This window comes from Mytilus californianus, unplaced genomic scaffold (genome assembly GCF_021869535.1).
Source record: "Mytilus californianus isolate M0D057914Y unplaced genomic scaffold, xbMytCali1.0.p SCAF_6, whole genome shotgun sequence".
NCBI lineage: Eukaryota > Metazoa > Mollusca > Bivalvia > Mytilida > Mytilidae > Mytilus > Mytilus californianus.
The window spans coordinates 101,596,142-101,614,940 of NW_026262712.1; the positions used below are offsets into that span (position 1 = coordinate 101,596,142).

Genomic DNA, 18,799 nt, shown 5'->3' on the forward strand with positions numbered 1-18,799 from the left:
ATCCTGTACATGATCTTCATGTGTCAAACTATTTACTGTTCAATGTCATTCAGGGTTATTCCATTAAAATAAATGTGGGTGGGTAGAAAGAAAATACTTTTGGACATGGGTTGTTGGTCATTTATGGCTTATGTCTATTTGATGCCAACTTACTCAAAGTAAGTATGTTATTTGTGGGGGGATTTCAGAAGTCCATTCTTCTCTCTCTTGTTTGTGGGGGGATTTCAGAAGTCCATTCTTCTGTCTCTTGTTTGTGGGGGGATTTCAGAAGTCCATACTTCTCTCTCTTGTTTGTGGGGGGATTTCAGAAGTCCATTCTTGTGTCTCTTGTTTGTGGGGGGATTTCAGAAGTCCATTCTTCTGTCTCTTGTTTGTGGGAGGATTTCAGAAGTCCATTCTTCTGTCTCTTGCTTGTGAGGGGATTTCAGAAGTCCATTCTTCTCTCTCTTGTTTGTGGGGGGATTTCAGAAGTCCATTCTTCAGTCTCTTGTTTGTGGTGGGATTTCAGAAGTCCATACTTCTCTCTCTTGTTTGTGGGGGGATTTCAGAAGTCCATTCTTCTGTCTCTTGTTTGTGGGGGGATTTCAGAAGTCCATTCTTCTGTCTCTTGTTTGTGGGAGGATTTCAGAAGTCCATTCTTCTGTCTCTTGCTTGTGAGGGGATTTCAGAAGTCCATTCTTCTCTCTCTTGTTTGCGGGGGGATTTCAGAAGTCCATTCTTCTCTCTCTTGTTTGTGGGGGAATTTCAGAAGTCCATTCTTCTCTCTCTTGTTTGTGGGGGGATTTCAGAAGTCCATTCTTCTCCATCTTGTTTGTGGGAGGATTTCAGAAGTCCATTCTTCTCCATCTTGTTTGTGGGAGGATTTCAGAAGTCAATTCTTCTGTCTCTTGTTTGTGGAGGAATTTCAGAAGTCCATTCTTCTGTCTCTTGTTTGTGGGGGGATTTCAGAAGTCCATTCTTCTCTCTCTTGTTTGTCGGGGGATTTCAGAAGTGCATTCTTCTCTCTCTTGTTTGTAGGGGGAATTTCAGAAGTCCATTCTTCTCTCTCTTGTTTGTGGAGGGATTTCAGAAGTCCATTCTTCTGTCTCTTGTTTGCGGGAGGATTTCAGAAGTGCATTCTTCTGTCTCTTGTTTGTGGGGGAATTTCAGAAGTCCATTTTTCTGTCTCTTGTTTGTGGGGGGATTTCAGAAGTCCATTCTTCTCTCTCTTGTTTGTGGGGGGATTTCAGAAGTCCATTCTTCTCTCTTTTGTTTGTCGGGAGATTTTAGAAGTCAATTCTTCTGTCTCTTGCTTGTGAGGGGATTTCAGAAGTGCATTCTTCTCTCTTTTGTTTGTCGGGAGATTTTAGAAGTCAGTTCTTCTGTCTCTTGCTTGTGAGGGGATTTCAGAAGTCCATTCTTCTCTCTCTTGTTTGTGGGGGGATTTCAGAAATCAATTCTTCTCTCTCTTGTTTGTGGGGGGATTTCAGAAGTCCATTCTTCTCTCTTTTGTTTGTCGGGAGATTTTAGAAGTCAATTCTTCTGTCTCTTGCTTGTGAGGGGATTTCAGAAGTGCATTCTTCTCTCTCTTGTTTGTGGGGGGATTTCAGAAATCCATTCTTCTCTCTCTTGTTTGTGTGGAAAAGGGGGGGGGGGGGGATTTAACAAGTCCATTCTTCTCTCTCTTGTTTGTGGGAGGATTTCAGAAGTCCATTCTTCTCTCTCTTGCTTGTAAGGGAATTTCAGAAGTGCATTCTTCTCTCTCTTGTTTGCAGGGGGATTTCAGAAGTCCATTCTTCTCTCTCTTGCTTGTAAGGGAATTTCAGAAGTGCATTCTTCTCTCTCTTGTTTGCGGGGGGATTTCAGAAATCCATTCTTCTCTCTCTTGTTTGTGGGGGGATTTCAGAAATCCATTCTCCTGTCTCTTGTTTGTGTGGAGGGGGGATTTAAGAAGTCCATTCTTCTCTCTCTTGTTTGTGTGAAAGGGGGATTTAATAAGTCCATTCTTCTCTCTCTTGCTTGTAAGGGAATTTCAGAAGTGCATTCTTCTCTCTCTTGTTTGCGGGGGGATTTCAGAAGTGCATTCTTCTCTCTCTTGTTTGTGGTTGGATTTCAGAAGTGCATTCTTCTCTCTCTTGTTTGTGGGGGGATTTCAGAAGTCCATTCTTCTCTCTCTTGTTTGTGGGGGGATTTCAGAAGTCCATTCTTCTGTCTCTTGTTTGTGGGAGGATTTCAGAAGTCCATTTTTCTCTCTCTTGTTTGTGGGGGGATTTCAGAAGTGCATTCTTCTCTCTCTTGTTTGTGGGGGAATTTCAGAAGTCCCCTGCATTCTTCTCTCTCTTGTTTGTGGGGGGATTTCAGAAGTCCATTCTTCTCTCTCTTGTTTGTGGGGGGATTTCAGAAGTCCATTCTTCTCTCTTTTGTTTGTCGGGAGATTTTAGAAGTCAGTTCTTCTGTCTCTTGCTTGTGAGGGGATTTCAGAAGTGCATTCTTCTCTCTCTTGTTTCTGGGGGGATTTCAGAAATCCATTCTTCTCTCTCTTGTTTGTGTGGAAAGGGGGGGGGGATTTAACAAGTCCATTCTTCTCTCTCTTGTTTGTGGGAGTATTTCAGAAGTCCATTCTTCTCTCTTTTGTTTGTTGGGGGATTTCAGAAGTCCATTCTTCTCTCTCTTGCTTGTAAGGGAATTTCAGAAGTGCATTCTGTCTCTTGCTTGTTTGCGGGGGGATTTCAGATATCCATTCTTCTCTCTCTTGTTTGTGGGGGGATTTCAGAAATCCATTCTTCTCTCTCTTGTTTGTGGGAGGATTTCAGAAATCCATTCTTCTCTCTCTTGTTTGTGTGGAGGTGGATTTAAGAAGTCCATTATTCTCTCTCTTGTTTGTGTGAAAGGGGGATTTAATAAGTCAATTCTTCTCTCTCTTGCTTGTAAGGGAATTTCAGAAGTGCATTCTTCTCTCTCTTGTTTGTGGGGGGATTTCAGAAGTCCATTTTTCTCTCTCTTGTTTGTGGGGGTATTTCAGAAGTCCATTCTTCTGTCTCTTGTTTGTGGGAGGATTTCAGAAGTCCATTTTTCTCTCTCTTGTTTGTGGGGGGATTTCAGAAGTGCATTCTTCTCTCTCTTGTTTGTGGGGGAATTTCAGAAGTCCATTCTTCTGTCTCTTGCTTGTGGGGGGATATCAGAAGTCCATTCTTCTCTCTCTTGCTTATGGGGTATCTCAGAAGTCCATTTTTCTCTCTCTTGTTTGTGGGGGATTTCAGAAGTCCATTCTTCTCTCTCTAATGTGTAGGGGGATTTCAGAAGTCCATACTTCTCTCTCTTGCTTGAAGGGGGGTTTCAGAAGTCCATTCTTCTCTCTCACATTTATTTTAATGGCATAGCCCTTATTGTTTGTGGGATAGTCATTTTTTTTTTATTTCATTGTGTAGATACACGCAATTTTAGTCATTAAGAAATTCATACTTCATGCTTCTTCAAGAGGAGCAAATGCCTGGCCAATAAAATCTTTAGTAATTGTTTTCTACTAACAAAAGATAAAAGACCTTATAAAGAGTTTATTTTAAAAATATATTTGTTACTCACCATAAGACTTTCATTGAGAGATTTAGTTTTATTATCAATCATCATTTTCTCAGCAAGTAAATCAGAACTTCTTCTTTGAAGTTTTCGTTTCTCTTCCTCTTTAGCTACAATATATAAACTTCAATATAGTTGTTTCTTTAATGAATGTCACTCCTTTTCTGTATCTGCAGTTGTTATTCAGATAATGCTATTGTTACTTTCTCATATAAAACGTATAGCACAAAATGTAAATTTTTAATATTTTTTTCACTATTGTCTGTTGACTAAATTGTTAAAAAATGTATATCCCATTGAAATGTATTATAAAACTAGAACAGTAAATGTGACACCACTAAAATTCAAACTTGTTCTGTATTTTGTGGTAGTAAGCACTGTGTATAAGTTTCATAACAATTGGTTAAGGCAAGCTAAAGTTAGATAGGGAAACGAAAAATTCAGCAATTTTTCCATTTGTAAAGGGGCATAACTCTAGAATGGTTAAAGTGACGCCACCAAAATTCAAACTGGTATGTTCAAAGACAGTTAATATCCTTAACGTAACATTCTTATATAATTTTGTATTCAATTGGTTATTTATTCCTATTTTTAGTACTAGGTAATATTTTAGGAGCACAAATTTGTAATAAGCTAAAACAGGGGAAGTAACTCCAAAATTAATTTTCAACACGTTTACTGTTTGCTTGTCGCTCACAAGTTGAGATGGACGGCGTTTCTGTGAAGGCATAGTTGTATTTTGATGACTTAAATTCTATTCTAAAGTCATGAAAGTCTTCATTTATACACTCTTCTTGGAGATCAAAAATGCTGACCCAAGCTAAAAACACTTGTTGACACATTCATCAAATTTATGACAAAAAGGTACATTGTCATAATTAAATTACCTAGTTATTAACACCTTTGAAGTCTTATCCACTGTAATTGATTGTAATGACATGATTAACCTGGGGGCATTCACCTGGTGTCATTTATGTAATTTAACTTTGTGATAAGAAATCGATGAAACAAAAGGCAATTTTACCAAAACGGCACAAGGGTTTTTGGGGAAAAGGCGTTAGGGCAGAAGGGCACGGATGGAGGCACCCAGGGCGCGGCTGAGGGCACCCAGGGCGCGGTGCCCTTCTATTTTGGGCTAACGAGACCACTGAACTTGATCTGTGTTTTGTGGAAATAAGCATTGTGTATAAGTTTCCTAAATTTTGGTTGATGCAAACTTAAGTTAGAGAATGGAAACCAACTTTGGGACGTACGGACGGACAAGGGCAAAACTTAATGCCCCCTCCACTACGGAGGGAACATAAAAAAGTATACAGATAATAACTGTGGCAGCAATTTTGTATAAAATTAACATTTTTCTTAGCCAATGATGTCTGATACTTCACTAAGATGTGGACATTTTCTTCACACAACTTTTCTAGTTTTGATATTGTTTTTTACTCAACAAAACAATAACATAAATATGTAATGTATATTGTTATATTGAACTTACAGTTTTGTTAGCAACTGAATTACATCCCATAATATGTTATTTGCTACTTACCAGTTTTGTTGGCAATGAAGTTGTGTACCATAGCAAGAGTTTCAGCAGACCAGGTACCAGATTTTCCATTGGCCTGTAATAATAATTATAGATATGAAAGTCTGTCCTGCAATTTACATTTGATTACATCTGTGATTGATTGTTGGTTGCTTAACATCCAGTGGCAAATATTTCATGCATGTTCATGACGATGGTTACATCTGTGTATTTTAATTGTGCTATTCATTTGAATATAAAAATTCACTACACATACATTTGGTATTAAACCTGTTTCAGGAAATATTAAAATTTATTTTTTCATCATCATGCTGTACAAACTTAACCAACATGTATCAGTAATTTCATATTAGGAACTCTTTCAGCTCATGACATCTTTAAGTAAATTGTTTTGCAAACTTTTTTTCTAAAATAAAACTAGAAAGATGTTTAATCATATCCTCCATATATACTACCTATGACCCCTGCCCTACCATGTTACAATTTAAGTCAAAGTTTTTAGTGATCTTTTTTTAATTAAATGGAATCACTATAATGACTATCTTGTGTAGCTGGCTGAAATTACCAAGATAGCTTGAGAGACCAAAACTGTTATTATAGATAATCATAAATCGAAAAATTCATCCTGTGTGAAAGAATTCTATTCCAATCCAAGTTTATTCTGTGTGAAAGAATTCTATTCCAATCCAAGTTTATTCTGTGTGAAAGAACTCTATTCCAATCCAAGTTTATCGTGTGTGAAAGAATTCTATTCCAATCCAAGTTTATTCTGTGTGAAAGAATTCTATTCCAATCCAAGTTTATCCTGTGTGAAAGAATTCTATTCCAATCCAAGTTTATCCTGTGTGAAAGAATTCTATTCCAATCCAAGTTTATCCTGTGTGAAAGAATTCTATTCCAATCCAAGTTTCTCCTGTGTGAAAGAATTCTATTCCAATCCAAGTTTATCCTGTGTGAAAGAATTCTATTCCAATCCAAGTTTCTCCCGTGTGAAAGAATTCTATTCCAATCCAAGTTTCTCCCGTGTGAAAGAATTCTATACCAATCCAAGTTTATCGTGTGTGAAAGAATTCTATTCCAATCCAAGTTTCTCCTGTGTGAAAGAATTCTATTCCAATCCAAGTTTCTCCTGTGTGAAAGAATTCTATTCCAATCCAAGTTTCTCCTGTGTGAAAGAATTCTATTCCAATCCAAGTTTATTCTGTGTGAAAGAATTCTATTCCAATCCAAGTTTCTCCTGTGTGAAAGAATTCTATTCCAATCCAAGTTTCTCCTGTGTGAAAGAATTCTATTCCAATCCAAGTTTATTCTGTGTGAAAGAATTCTATTCCAATCCAAGTTTCTCCTGTGTGAAAGAATTCTATTCCAATCCAAGTTTATCCTCATACTCACATGATATTCATGTGTAATAAACACTTTTTCAACGGTTTACACACAATGATTTTGTCACATGGCGTGTACACGCTTTTCGCCACTTTACATGCCATTACACGCTTTTTCCTTGTTTTGATTTTTTGGTCGTTAGTGATATCACAATTCTCGAGTTTTTCATAATTAGACGATAAATACTGAAAAGTATTCTTTTGGTCGCCATTGTTTAGTTTTCCATATGGACAAACAACAAAAGCCCTTCAGGTAAGTTTTAAGTTTGTGAGTAGTTTTTAAGGTTTTGTGACTTTCTTTCTTTCAAATTCACTTTGGGGAAATTTCCAACAGAAAGAGGTCGCTTTCTGGACTTGTATCGTCGTCTAAAGAGCCGAGTGATAAGCGAAAACGATACGTGTGTACGTACCAAAAAAGTTGGGAGTCCGAGTTTCAATGGACCAAAGAAATCAAATCAAATATGTTTATTGACATGTCATGACATGATTTGTCATTGTCAGAGGTTGGCAACTATGTTTATCCTGTGTGAAAGAATTTTTTTTTTCAGTCCAAGTTTTAATGAAATATTTTGTTATTAATGTATGTCCTGTTTCTTTTCAATCATGTACATAGTCTTATGTATTGTATGAACTCATAGTCTCATGTATTGTATGAACTCATCGTCTCATGTATTGTATGAACTCATAGTCTTATGTGTTGTATGAACTCATAGTCTTATGTATTGTATGAACTCATAGTCTTATGTATTGTATGAACTCATAGTCTTATGTATTGTATGAACTCATAGTCTTATGTATTGTATGAACTATTAGTCTTATGTATTGTATGAACTCATAGTCTTATGTATTGTATACACTTATATTCATGTTTTCTCCCTGTATTTACTGGCTTTAACTTTAATGGAAGATATTCATGATCTTTTCTCACAATTTTGCTGTCAAATCACATTTTGAAAACTACAGCTAAAATGAGATTTATCTTGCATACAAATAGTGTTACCTATACATAAGAAAGAGTTAATTTTGAAAGAAGTAAGTTTGAAAATAAGATAGGATAGAAGTTGTTTTATTAAACAGAGTGAACAATAGGAAATTGAAACTGTATGTATCTTACATGACATTTAGGACAACTCCATCTTCCCTCTGGAATGCTGGGTAATGATGGTTCTACACAATGAATATGGTAAGCTCTATGACAAGTGTCACATGGAATGAGGTTATCAACCATGCCACATTTGGAACAAGACAAGTCTCTGACTTCTTGGAACTGAAGGACAAAAAAGTTTTTTTTTCAATTCTTGTTAAGGAGAAAAGTACATTTTTAAAATGTTAGTATCTCAAAGACATTATGGCAACTAAAAAGTAGGTAATGCTGATACACACAATTAATATGGATTCAACTAATAAGAAGCTCCATTCGAACTATTGTGTTTAGAGACCTCTTTATGTCATTTTTCTCACTATTACTCACATTATGTCGAAGAAATTAATTTCTGACTGAACAAGTGACCAAGCATTGTTTTTAAAGTATCTTTATGATCCAACTGATTAAATAAATTTATTTAAACATTGTTAAAGGAATACTATTTGAGATACGAAATCACTTACCTCAGAAGCCCCATTTTTAAAGACACCATTTTTAATGCCAGTCCAACTGTCGTTACTATCTGGTGTACTAGGATGACTATTACACGGTGAAGTACGACTTTGTTTAGGGGGTCTTCCTTCAAATACAGAAAAACATCTGTAATACTTGTTATAGTTATCTAAATATTGTATCTTACAAATGAATATAAATAAAATACAGCTATATGAAAAGTGTAAAAAGTAATCATAAAAAAGTTAATAGAGACTAAAGCTTTGTTCCCAATAAACTGTTGCCACAGATTTTTGAAATTTTGATAGTATAATGCAAATATTGAATCCAAATGGCAATATGTAAACATGTTAATTATGCTAAACATTCGAAGTCAATGAACCATGACTAAAGGTACAGGACCAAATAACCTCCATGAAAATTAAAAATACCAATGCTTATAAAAATGCATACCAAATACATACTAACCTCACCTTAACACTAACCTAAACATAAACTTTAACTTGTAAACAATGTACAAATTTCAAAGTCAATGAATCCTGATAGAGGGTGGGGCCAAATAGCCTACATGGAAAAGAATGCAAATGCTATTACTATCATTGACTTAACATTAGTGGTTCCTCTTAAACTGATCTAATCACAAACTTTAACATGTAAACTATACAACACATTCAAAGTCAATACACCATTACTGATGGGACAGAGCCAAATAATCTCCATAATGAGATGTGCCAATGCTTATACATCTGCATACCAAATATCATTGACCTACCACAAGTGGTTCCCCTTAAAGTGACCTAATCACAAACTTATACATGTTAAGTAAGCAAAAGTTTCAAAGTCAATAGACTATGACTGAGGGAGCAGTTTTATTGGTGGAGTAAACTGGAGTACCCAGGGAGAACCACCAACCTTCAGCAGGAATACTGGCAATCCAATTCAATTAAGATTGGAGTCATACATACCTGCCATGTGCCTGATTTAAACTCACAACCTCAGTGTTGACAGGCTAGTGCTCACTGTAGATGAACCAGATGCAGATCCACCATTTTGAAAAAGGGGGCCCCTAAACTAGAGTTTGGACTTGAATAGGTAAAAAGTCTGGATTAACCATAAATGTAGCTCCATTAGGGGGGCCGGGCTTCCCCCTCCCTAATCCGCCTCTGGTTGAACTACTTAGGCCACTGGGCTATTTCTGACTATTTGATTGTAAATTGATACATACCTCTTGACCTCTTAGCACCAGGAAGTGAATTCAATGTTAAACTATTTGGTCTCTTTCTCTGTAAAAATAAGACGTGTAAATTATTGTAATGTAGGTAATTATCTACCAGATATTTAGAGATAACTATTGTTTTCTCCTAGTAAACATCACCTTATACATCTTCACAAAAAGCAATTCAATAATTAAATATTTTTCTTTGAAAAATGAAGAGGTCTTCTATTAGTATTACCCTAAGAAATCTTTCCCATATTGAGACAAAATTTGCACCATTTTTTTTGTCATTTTTGAAGGCCATACCTAGATGTAAGTTACCCATACCTTGACCTTTAGTAGCTTACATCCAGGTCATTTGGACTTTGAAAAGTTGTCTCATTGGAAATCATACCACACCTCCTTATTTTGAAGAACACTCATATTATTAATTAGAACCCCAAACTTGTCTGATTACAACATTATTAATTGGGAACCTCAAACTTGTCTGTTTACAATTACAACATTATTAATTAGGAACCTCAAACTTGTCTGTTTATAACATTATTAATTGGGAACCTCAAACTTGTCTGTTTACAACATTATTAATTAGCAACCTCTTGTCTGTTTACAACATTATTAATTAGCAACCTCAAACTTGTCTGTTTACAACATTATTAATTGGGAACCTCAAACTTGTCTGTTTACAACATTATAAATTGGCAACCTCAAACTTGTCTGTTTACAACATTATTAATTAGCAACCTCAAACTTGTCTGTTTACACCATTATTAATTGGGAACCTCAAACTTGTCTGTTTACAACATTATTAATTGGGAACCTCAAACTTGTCTGTTTACAACATTATTAATTGGGAACCTCAAACTTGTCTGTTTACAACATTATTAATTAGGAACCTCAAACTTGTCTGTTTACAACATTATAAATTGGCAACCTCAAACTTGTCTGTTTACAACATTATTAATTAGCAACCTCAAACTTGTCTGTTTACACCATTATTAATTGGGAACCTCAAACTTGTCTGTTTACAACATTATTAATTGGGAACCTCAAACTTGTCTGTTTACAACATTATTAATTGGGAACCTCAAACTTGTCTGTTTACAACATTATTAATTAGGAACCTCAAACTTGTCTGTTTACAACATTATAAATTGGCAACCTCAAACTTGTCTGTTTACAACATTATTAATTAGCAACCTCAAACTTGTCTGTTTACACCATTATTAATTGGGAACCTCAAACTTGTCTGTTTACAACATTATTAATTGGGAACCTCAAACTTGTCTGTTTACAACATTATTAATTAGCAACCTCAAACTTGTCTGTTTACAACATTATTAATTGGGAACCTCAAACTTGTCTGTTTACAACATTATTAATTAGCAACCTCAAACTTGTCTGTTTACAACATTATTAATTGGGAACCTCAAACTTGTCTGTTTACAACATTATTAATTGGGAACCTCAAACTTGTCCTTTTACAACATTATTAAGGGGCATACTATGGGAACCCAAATGTGAAATATTTCAAATTCAAACTGAATCTGTCTAGTAGTTTCAAAATTGTTTTATATTTCAAATAATTTCATTCAAGCCATTTAAAAGGAAATCTCTCAAATTTGTATATTTTACAGATGGCCAAATCAACCCCCCCCCACCCAACTAAAATTTTATTTTTCATAATCAAACACAAAGTCAGTTAAATAAAATTTAGACAATTTCAATGTAGATTTTTTAAAACTGTATTTGATACTACATATTTTTCTGATTTTTAAGTTGGTATACATTTGGTCAATATTTTGGCCACAGGTAATCCATAAACATAATCAAAATGGGAGATGTTTTAACCATGGAGAGAGATTACAATTCAACAAAAATAAAATTAAACAATATTTCATTTAAAAATAAATATTCCTATACAGTATGCAAACAAAACCAATCTTTTTATTGAAAAAAGTCAAACAGATTTTTAACTGTTTTGATCATAGGAAATATTTTTTTTAAATTCCAAGAACTCATTGATGGGTAACACAATAAGTATCTAAAATGAACACTGTAACCAGTTAGTTTAAGTTCTCTAACAAAAAGATACCACACTGTTAAAAGAAAAAGATTTGTTTATAATATTTCATGTTGGAAATCTTTCTGGAATTGGGCAAAGGGAGACAACTCTTATTCACTGTTCAATGTATTTTTGTCACATTTTTTGTGGAAATTTTGTACTATTAATATAAAAGAAACATAAGATTCAAAATTAATCAATGGAAATAGAATAAATTACTATCTCTTGATGAAAGCTAACATCAATGTGCTATCAATTTTTGATTTAAATTGGATGAAGGGGAATTAGATTTGTCCTGTGTTAATAAAGTTTTATAAGTACTACACAAAGACTGCACAATTGGTTGTTCAACAACATGTGCAGAATTATCAATATTTACTATTTGGATAATCAACAGCATCTTCATTATCCCCTAGTTCAATAAAATAAAGTCTAATGAAAAATGAAATACTTAAAAAAAAAACTAATGAAACAATGTTTTCTGCCACTGTTAATGTTTTTTTTAGAAAGTGGTGGGTTTATGGCACTACTCCCAAAATGATCTCCAGTTTTTTTAATCAAACTGATAAATTTTTACCCAGTATTTCTTGATTAAATATTATGCATCCTCCCATGGGTATTTTATCTCCTTGGTTACTTACTATATCTGGTTCAAAGTTATACAGTGGGTTCATGAGTATTTGATCTCCTTGGTTACTTACTATATCTGGTTCAAAGTTATACAGTGGGTTCATGAGTATTTTATCTCCTTGGTTACTTACTATATCTGGTTCAAAGTTATACAGTGGGTTTGCTGTTGTCCTTCTTCTTCTATCATATCTTTTATTCTTCAATTCTACAGTAATATAAATCATATTAACCTATTCTCACATCACAATTCTACAGTAGTATAAATCATATTAACCAATTCTCACATCACAATTCTACAGTAGTATAAATCATATTAACCTCACATCACAATGCTCACATATAAAACAACTTCATTCTTTTGCTTTTCTCACAATATCTGATCCCATTAGTTAGAAATTTCAAATAAAACATAGCAGTATGACAGCAAAATAAACAAAAATAAACTGCTTCGCTGAGCGCAGCTGGATACAACAGCAGAGATCCAACCCTGAACAGTAAGGGCAAAAATGGACACAGTATTCAAGCTTGATACAGGTCTGGATTTTGATTGTAATTAAATACTTGACACATTATAGGTTTCAAACACAGAATAAATGGAGTAAAAGAACTTAAAATTGGTTATATGATTTGAATTATATTCAATTGAAGATTTCTTGCTTTTGTGCAATACACTGTGCTGTTGTGCAATACTTGGTAAATTTTTTTTACCTCCCAAATTTTTTTTTTAACCTCCAAAGATCCATACACTTAAACTTTAGTTATTTTCCGGAAACCAAATGTCTTCGGACAACGACGACAACGACATGATAGCATTATACGACCCCAAAATTTTTTTGCAGTCGTATAAAAACACTTAATATTTACTCAGCATAACAACACTACAAAAGTGGCAGTTTAAATATCCACTATAGGTGGGTGTGGTGCGTGTTGCTCAGTTCAAATATCCACTATAGGTGGGTGTGGTGCATGTTGCTCAGTTTAAATATCCACTATAGGTGGGTGTGGTGCGTGTTGCTCAGTTTAAATATCCACTATAGGTGGGTGTGGTGAGTGTTGCTCAGTTTAAATATCCACTATAGGTGGGTGTGGTGCGTGTTGCTCAGTTTTTTATGCTGTGTTTTGTTGACTTTTGCCATGGCAATGTCTGTTGGTCTTCCACTTATGAGTTTGATTATCTTACTTTTTGGTTGATGTTAGTTAAACATTTAACATTCAATTAAATGTTGTAATTTTCTTTAAAGAAAGAATTATCAACATTATTATTATTATTAATTAAACATGAAATATTGATTTCTAAAAAATCCATACAGCTTTGTTGGGGGAAAATGATATTAACAATGCAGTTTTCCAAAAAAAACAACATTTTTTTCCAAATCTCTGCAAGTTTTCTGAATTAATATACAACTAAAATAAGCCCTAACACAGTTAAATTATACCTACCATTTAATGCTTCCCTAGTTATAAGTTCTAATGCATTCATAAAATTCAGTTTCTGAAAATATATTGTGAAATTCATATTGTATATATGTTACTCAGATCAACGTCCAGTCTCTAATCAACTCTTGTTCCTTAAATCAACGTCCAATGTCTTATATTCTATCATCCTCTTAAGAAATATATTTAAAATGCATACATCCATCATAGTATTTGCTTGAACCTTTACTGCTTACTCTATGGTAGTGTAATGATACATTGTATATGCATTGCTCTTAATAGTATACAATACTCTGACAATTCATAACAAATGGAAATTAATTACTGTAAATTTAGAAATTCTTTGTTTTTTAATTTTAGTTCTATTATATGTTTCAGAATTTAGTGTGACGTCCATTTTCACTGAACTTGTACACATTTTTGTTCAGAGGCCAACTGAAGCCCGCTTCCCGGTGTGGGATTTTCTAGCTGTGTTAAAGACCCATTGGTGGCCTTGGGCTGTTTTCTGCTCTTTGGTCAGGTTGTTGTCTCTTTGACACATTCCCTGTTTCCATTTTCAATTTTATATGATATTTTTATTTCGGCAAAATATATATGATGAGATGTAATAAGTAATAATCTAATCAATAAGATTTTGTATTATAAATCATCTTATTTGTAAGCAGCAAAAAGGCATCAAATAATGTCATAATATTGTGAGGGGGTAGAGGAGGGTGTCATCCCAATTCCAGATAAAATAAACACTGAATCCTGGATCCCGAAAAAATTTATTATTCATTTCTGAGTCCTGATAAGTGTAAATCCTGAATTGCTGCAAAAATAAAGGCCTTACACAGACTTCCAAAATAATTCTTTACGGCCCTCTATTGTTTATTGGTGAACAGCTTAAACAATAAATGCATACAAAATAAAATGCTTCGCTGGGCGCAGCTTGATACGACCGCAGAGGTCGAACCCTGAACAGTTGGGGCAAGTATGGACACAACATTCAAGCTTGATACAGCTCTGAATTTGGATTGTGATTAAATATTTGACACAGCATAGGTTTCTGACACAGAAAGAATGTGGTCTAAGAACTTCAATTTTTTTAATTTACCTATTATGGTCCAATGTCCAAAATCAAAATACATGGTTAGATTCAGCATATCAAAGAACCCCATATATTCAATTTTTGTTGAAATCGAACAAAGTTTAATTTTGGACCCCAACTTGGACAAACTTGAAAACTGGTCCCATAATCAAAAATCTAAACACATGTTTAGATTCAGCATATCAAAGTACCCCAAGAATTCAATTTTTGTTAAAATCAAACTAAGTTTAATTTTGGACCCTTTGGACCTTAATGTAGACCAATTTAAAAAACGGGACCCAAAATTAAAAATCTAAAAACACGGTTAGATTTGGCATATCAAAGAACCCCAATAATTCAATTTTTGATGAAATCAAACAAAGTTTAATTTTGGACCCTTTTGACCTCAATATGAACCAATTTGATAGCAGGCCCACAAAATAAAAAATCTAAATACATGGTAAGATTCAGCATATCAAAGAACCCCATATATTCAATTTTTGTTGAAATCAAACAAAGTTTAATTTTGGACCCCAATTTGGACCAACTTGAAAACTGGGCCAAAAATCTAAAATCTAAATACATGTTTAGATTCAGCATATCAAAGAACCACATATATTCAATTTTTGTTGAAATCAAACAAAGTTTAATTTTGGACCCCAACTTGGACCAACTTGAAAACTGGGCCCATAATCAAAAATCTAAACACATGTTTAGATTCAGCATATCAAAGAACCCCAAGAATTCAATTTTTGTTAAAATCAAACTAAGTTTAATTTTGGACCCTTTGGACCTTAATGTAGACCAATTTAAAAATGGGACCCAAAATTAAAAATCTAAATACACGGTTAGATTTGGCATATCAAAGAACCCCAATAATTCAATTTTTGATGAAATCAAACAAAGTTTAATTTTGGACCCTTTTGACCTCAATATGAACCAATTTGATAGCGGGTCCACAAATAAAAAATCTAAATACATGGTTAGATTCAGCATATCAAAGAACCCCAAGAATTCAATTTTTGATGAAATCAAACAAAGTTTAATTTTGGACCCTTTTGACCTCAATGTGGACAAAGTTGATAACGGGGCCCAAAAATCAAAAATCTAAATACATGGTTAGATTCAGCATATCAAAGAACCCCATATATTCAATTTTTGTTGAAATCAAACAAAGTTTAATTTTGGACCCCGATTTGGACCAACTTGAAAACTGGGCCCATAATAAAAAATCTAAATACATGTTTAGATTCAGCATATCAAAGTACCCTAAAAATTCAATTTTTGTTAAAATCAAACTAAGTTTAATTTTGGACCCTTTTGACCTTAATGTAGACCAATTTGAAAACGGAACCAAAAATTAAGAAACTAAATACACGGTTAGATTTGGCATATCAAAGAACCCCAATAATTCAATTTTTGATGAAATCAAACAAAGTTAAATTTTGGACCCTTTGGACCTCAATGTGGACCAATTTAAAAACGGGGCCCAAAATCCAAAAACTTAATACACGGTTAGATTCAGCATATTAAAGAACCCCAAGAATTCAAGAATAAAACCCCATTGAAATTGATCAAGAAATAAGCAATTTATACGAAGTATCTTCTTTTGCACAATACTGTGCAATTGAATATTTCTTGCTATTGTGCAATACTGTACAATTGACAATTTCTTGCTATTGCGCAATATTGTGCTATTGGATATTTCTTGCTATTGCGCAATACTGTGCAATTGAAGATTTCTTGCTATTGCGCAATACTGTGCAATTGAAGATTTCTTTCAATTGTGCAATACTGTGCAATTGAAAATTTCTTGCTATTGCACAATACTTATTATATAATAATTTACACATCCTGTTTGGTGTGTATCTCCTACCATATCATTATTATTTGCTTTTAAATATTAATCAGAAATACCCAACTTAAAATGGAAAATTTTAAAAGAAAAAAAAAGGAAAAAAAGAAAAAAAAAGAAAAAAAAAAATCCCCCCCCCCCCAAATTTTTTGAACCCCCTTATGATTCATCACCCCAAAACTCAATCCCAGCCTTCCCTTTGTGGTATGGTACCTTGCAGTACAATTTCAGAGAGATCCATACACTTAAACACAAGTTATTGTCTGGAAACTAGAAAAATGCTTATTTTTGGCCCCTTTTTGGCCCCCAATTCCTAAACGTTTCGGGCAATTACCCCCAAACTCAATTCCAGCTTTCCCTTTGTGATATGGAACCTTGTAGTACAATTTCAGAAATATCCAAACACTTACACACAAGTTATTGTCATGAAACTAGAAAAATGCTTGTTTTTTGCCCCTTTTTTGGCCCCTAATTCCTAAAATTTTGAGGCAATTACCCCCAAAATCAATTACAGCCTTCCCTTTGTGATATGGAACCTTGTGGTACAATGTCAGAGAGATCCATACACTTACATACAAGTTATGTCTGGAAGTTACAAAAATGCTTATTTTTGGCCCCTTTTTGGCCCCTAATTCCTTAACTGTTGGTACCATAACACCCAAAATCAATCCCCACCTTCCTTTCGTGGTATTTAACCTTATGGTAAAATTTCATGGAGATCCATTCACTTAAACTAAAGTTAGAGTGCGAAAACCAATGTGTCTTCGGACGACGCCGGACGACGCCAGACGACGACGACGACGACGACGACGACGACGACGACGACGCCAACGTCATACCAATATACGACCAAAAAATTTTCAATTTTTGCGGTCGTATAAAAAGTCAGAATTCACAGTTATATGATGACTAGCTATAATAATCAAAGCACTGTAAGCACTGTAGGCAGTTAACCAAAAACCAAGGCAAATGTAATTATGAAAACTGTGGCAATGTTGCTTCAATTTTTTTTTAAGATTTGAAAGAACAAACATTAAACATTCGTATATTGTACATTTATGTTCAATAAATGAATTGATTATTAAGGCAAATTAATTCATATTTCATCAAGGTTTTCAAAAGCAACTCATATATCAATGTAAATGACCCCTATCTTCACCCCCAAGTGCATGATGTTACTCCATACCAAGTTTGGAATAAAATGACAGATGATTATAAAACAGTTGGTCTAACATTCTTGGGCTTTACACTGCTTGAAAGATTTATATGTTTTCTTTAAAATAAATGAAAATTATTATAGGCCCAGAAATAATTTAATAAACAATTAAAGTAAATTCAATAATCTAGACTCATTTTTTGCATAAAATTTTTTTTATAATAAACAAGAAATAATTGTAACAGGATGCCGTTACGAAGTCTCCCAAACAAAGCCCCCATAATTCGTCATTCACATGGTCTCCTGACATTGGGCAAAGTCCAGTTCATATTGGTTTGGTCTAGTAAAGTGATATGCATATGTGACACCAAGGAGATTGACCCTGTATGTCATTCAAATCTTTTTGAAATGATGAACAGGAATAAATATGGTTTAGGTGTGGGTATTTCGACCGTTTACAAGTTCTCAAACAGGAAGCGGTGGGGTGACCCCACGGACTCCCAAAATATTTCATTTGATTTGTTATATTGTCCCATACATGAATACATATGGTTTAGGGGTGGGGATCTCGACCATTTCCAAGTTCTCAAACAGGAGGGGGTGGGGTGACCCCAGGGACTCCCCAAATATTTCATTTGATTTGTTATATTGTCCCATACATGAATATATATGGTTTAGGGGTGGGGATCTTGACTGTTTACAAGTTCTCAAACAAGAGGGGGTTAGGTGTACCTATGGACTCCCACTATATTTCATTTGATTTGTTTTGTTGTCCCATACATGAATATATATGGTTTAGGGGTGGGGATCTCGACCATTTCCAAGTTCTCAAACAGGAGGGGGTGGGGTGACCCGAGGAACTCCCCATATATTTCATTTGATTTGTTATATTGTCCCATACATGAATATTTATGGTTTAGGGGTGGGGATCTTGACTTGTTTACAAGTTCTCAAACAGGAGGGGCGGGGGTGTCCCCAGGGACTCCCCCTATATTTCATTTGATTTGTTTTATTGTCCCATACATGAATGTATATGGTTTAGGGGTGGGGATCTCAACCATTTCCAAGTTCTCAAACAGGAGGGGTTGGGGTGACCCCAGGGACTCCCCATATATTTCATTTTTGATTTGTTTAATTGTCCCATACATGAATATATATGGTTTAGGTGTGGGGATCTTGACCATTTCCAAGTTCTCAAACAGGAGGAGTTGGGACAACACTGGGGACTCCCCTCAATTATTTTCATTTGATTTCTTTTAGTGTCCCATTCAAGTATATATATTGTTTAGGGGTGGGGATA

General features: G+C 34.5%; 1 protein-coding gene across 3 annotated transcripts in view; it reads right to left on the reverse strand.

The window, feature by feature from the left end:
• LOC127706760 (PHD finger protein 21A-like) overlaps positions 1-18,799 on the reverse strand; it is a 37,500-nt gene that overhangs the window by 3,668 nt on the left and 15,033 nt on the right. For all 3 annotated transcript variants that reach the window (XM_052211429.1, XM_052211427.1, XM_052211426.1), the window contains 7 exons: positions 13,426-13,477; positions 12,117-12,190; positions 9,300-9,357; positions 8,086-8,201; positions 7,592-7,744; positions 5,099-5,171; positions 3,562-3,665 (listed from right to left, as the gene is read on the reverse strand). In XM_052211429.1, the coding sequence (XP_052067389.1) occupies positions 3,562-3,665; positions 5,099-5,171; positions 7,592-7,744; positions 8,086-8,201; positions 9,300-9,357; positions 12,117-12,190; positions 13,426-13,477 (630 nt within the window). The remainder of the gene's footprint in view (positions 1-3,561; positions 3,666-5,098; positions 5,172-7,591; positions 7,745-8,085; positions 8,202-9,299; positions 9,358-12,116; positions 12,191-13,425; positions 13,478-18,799) is intronic.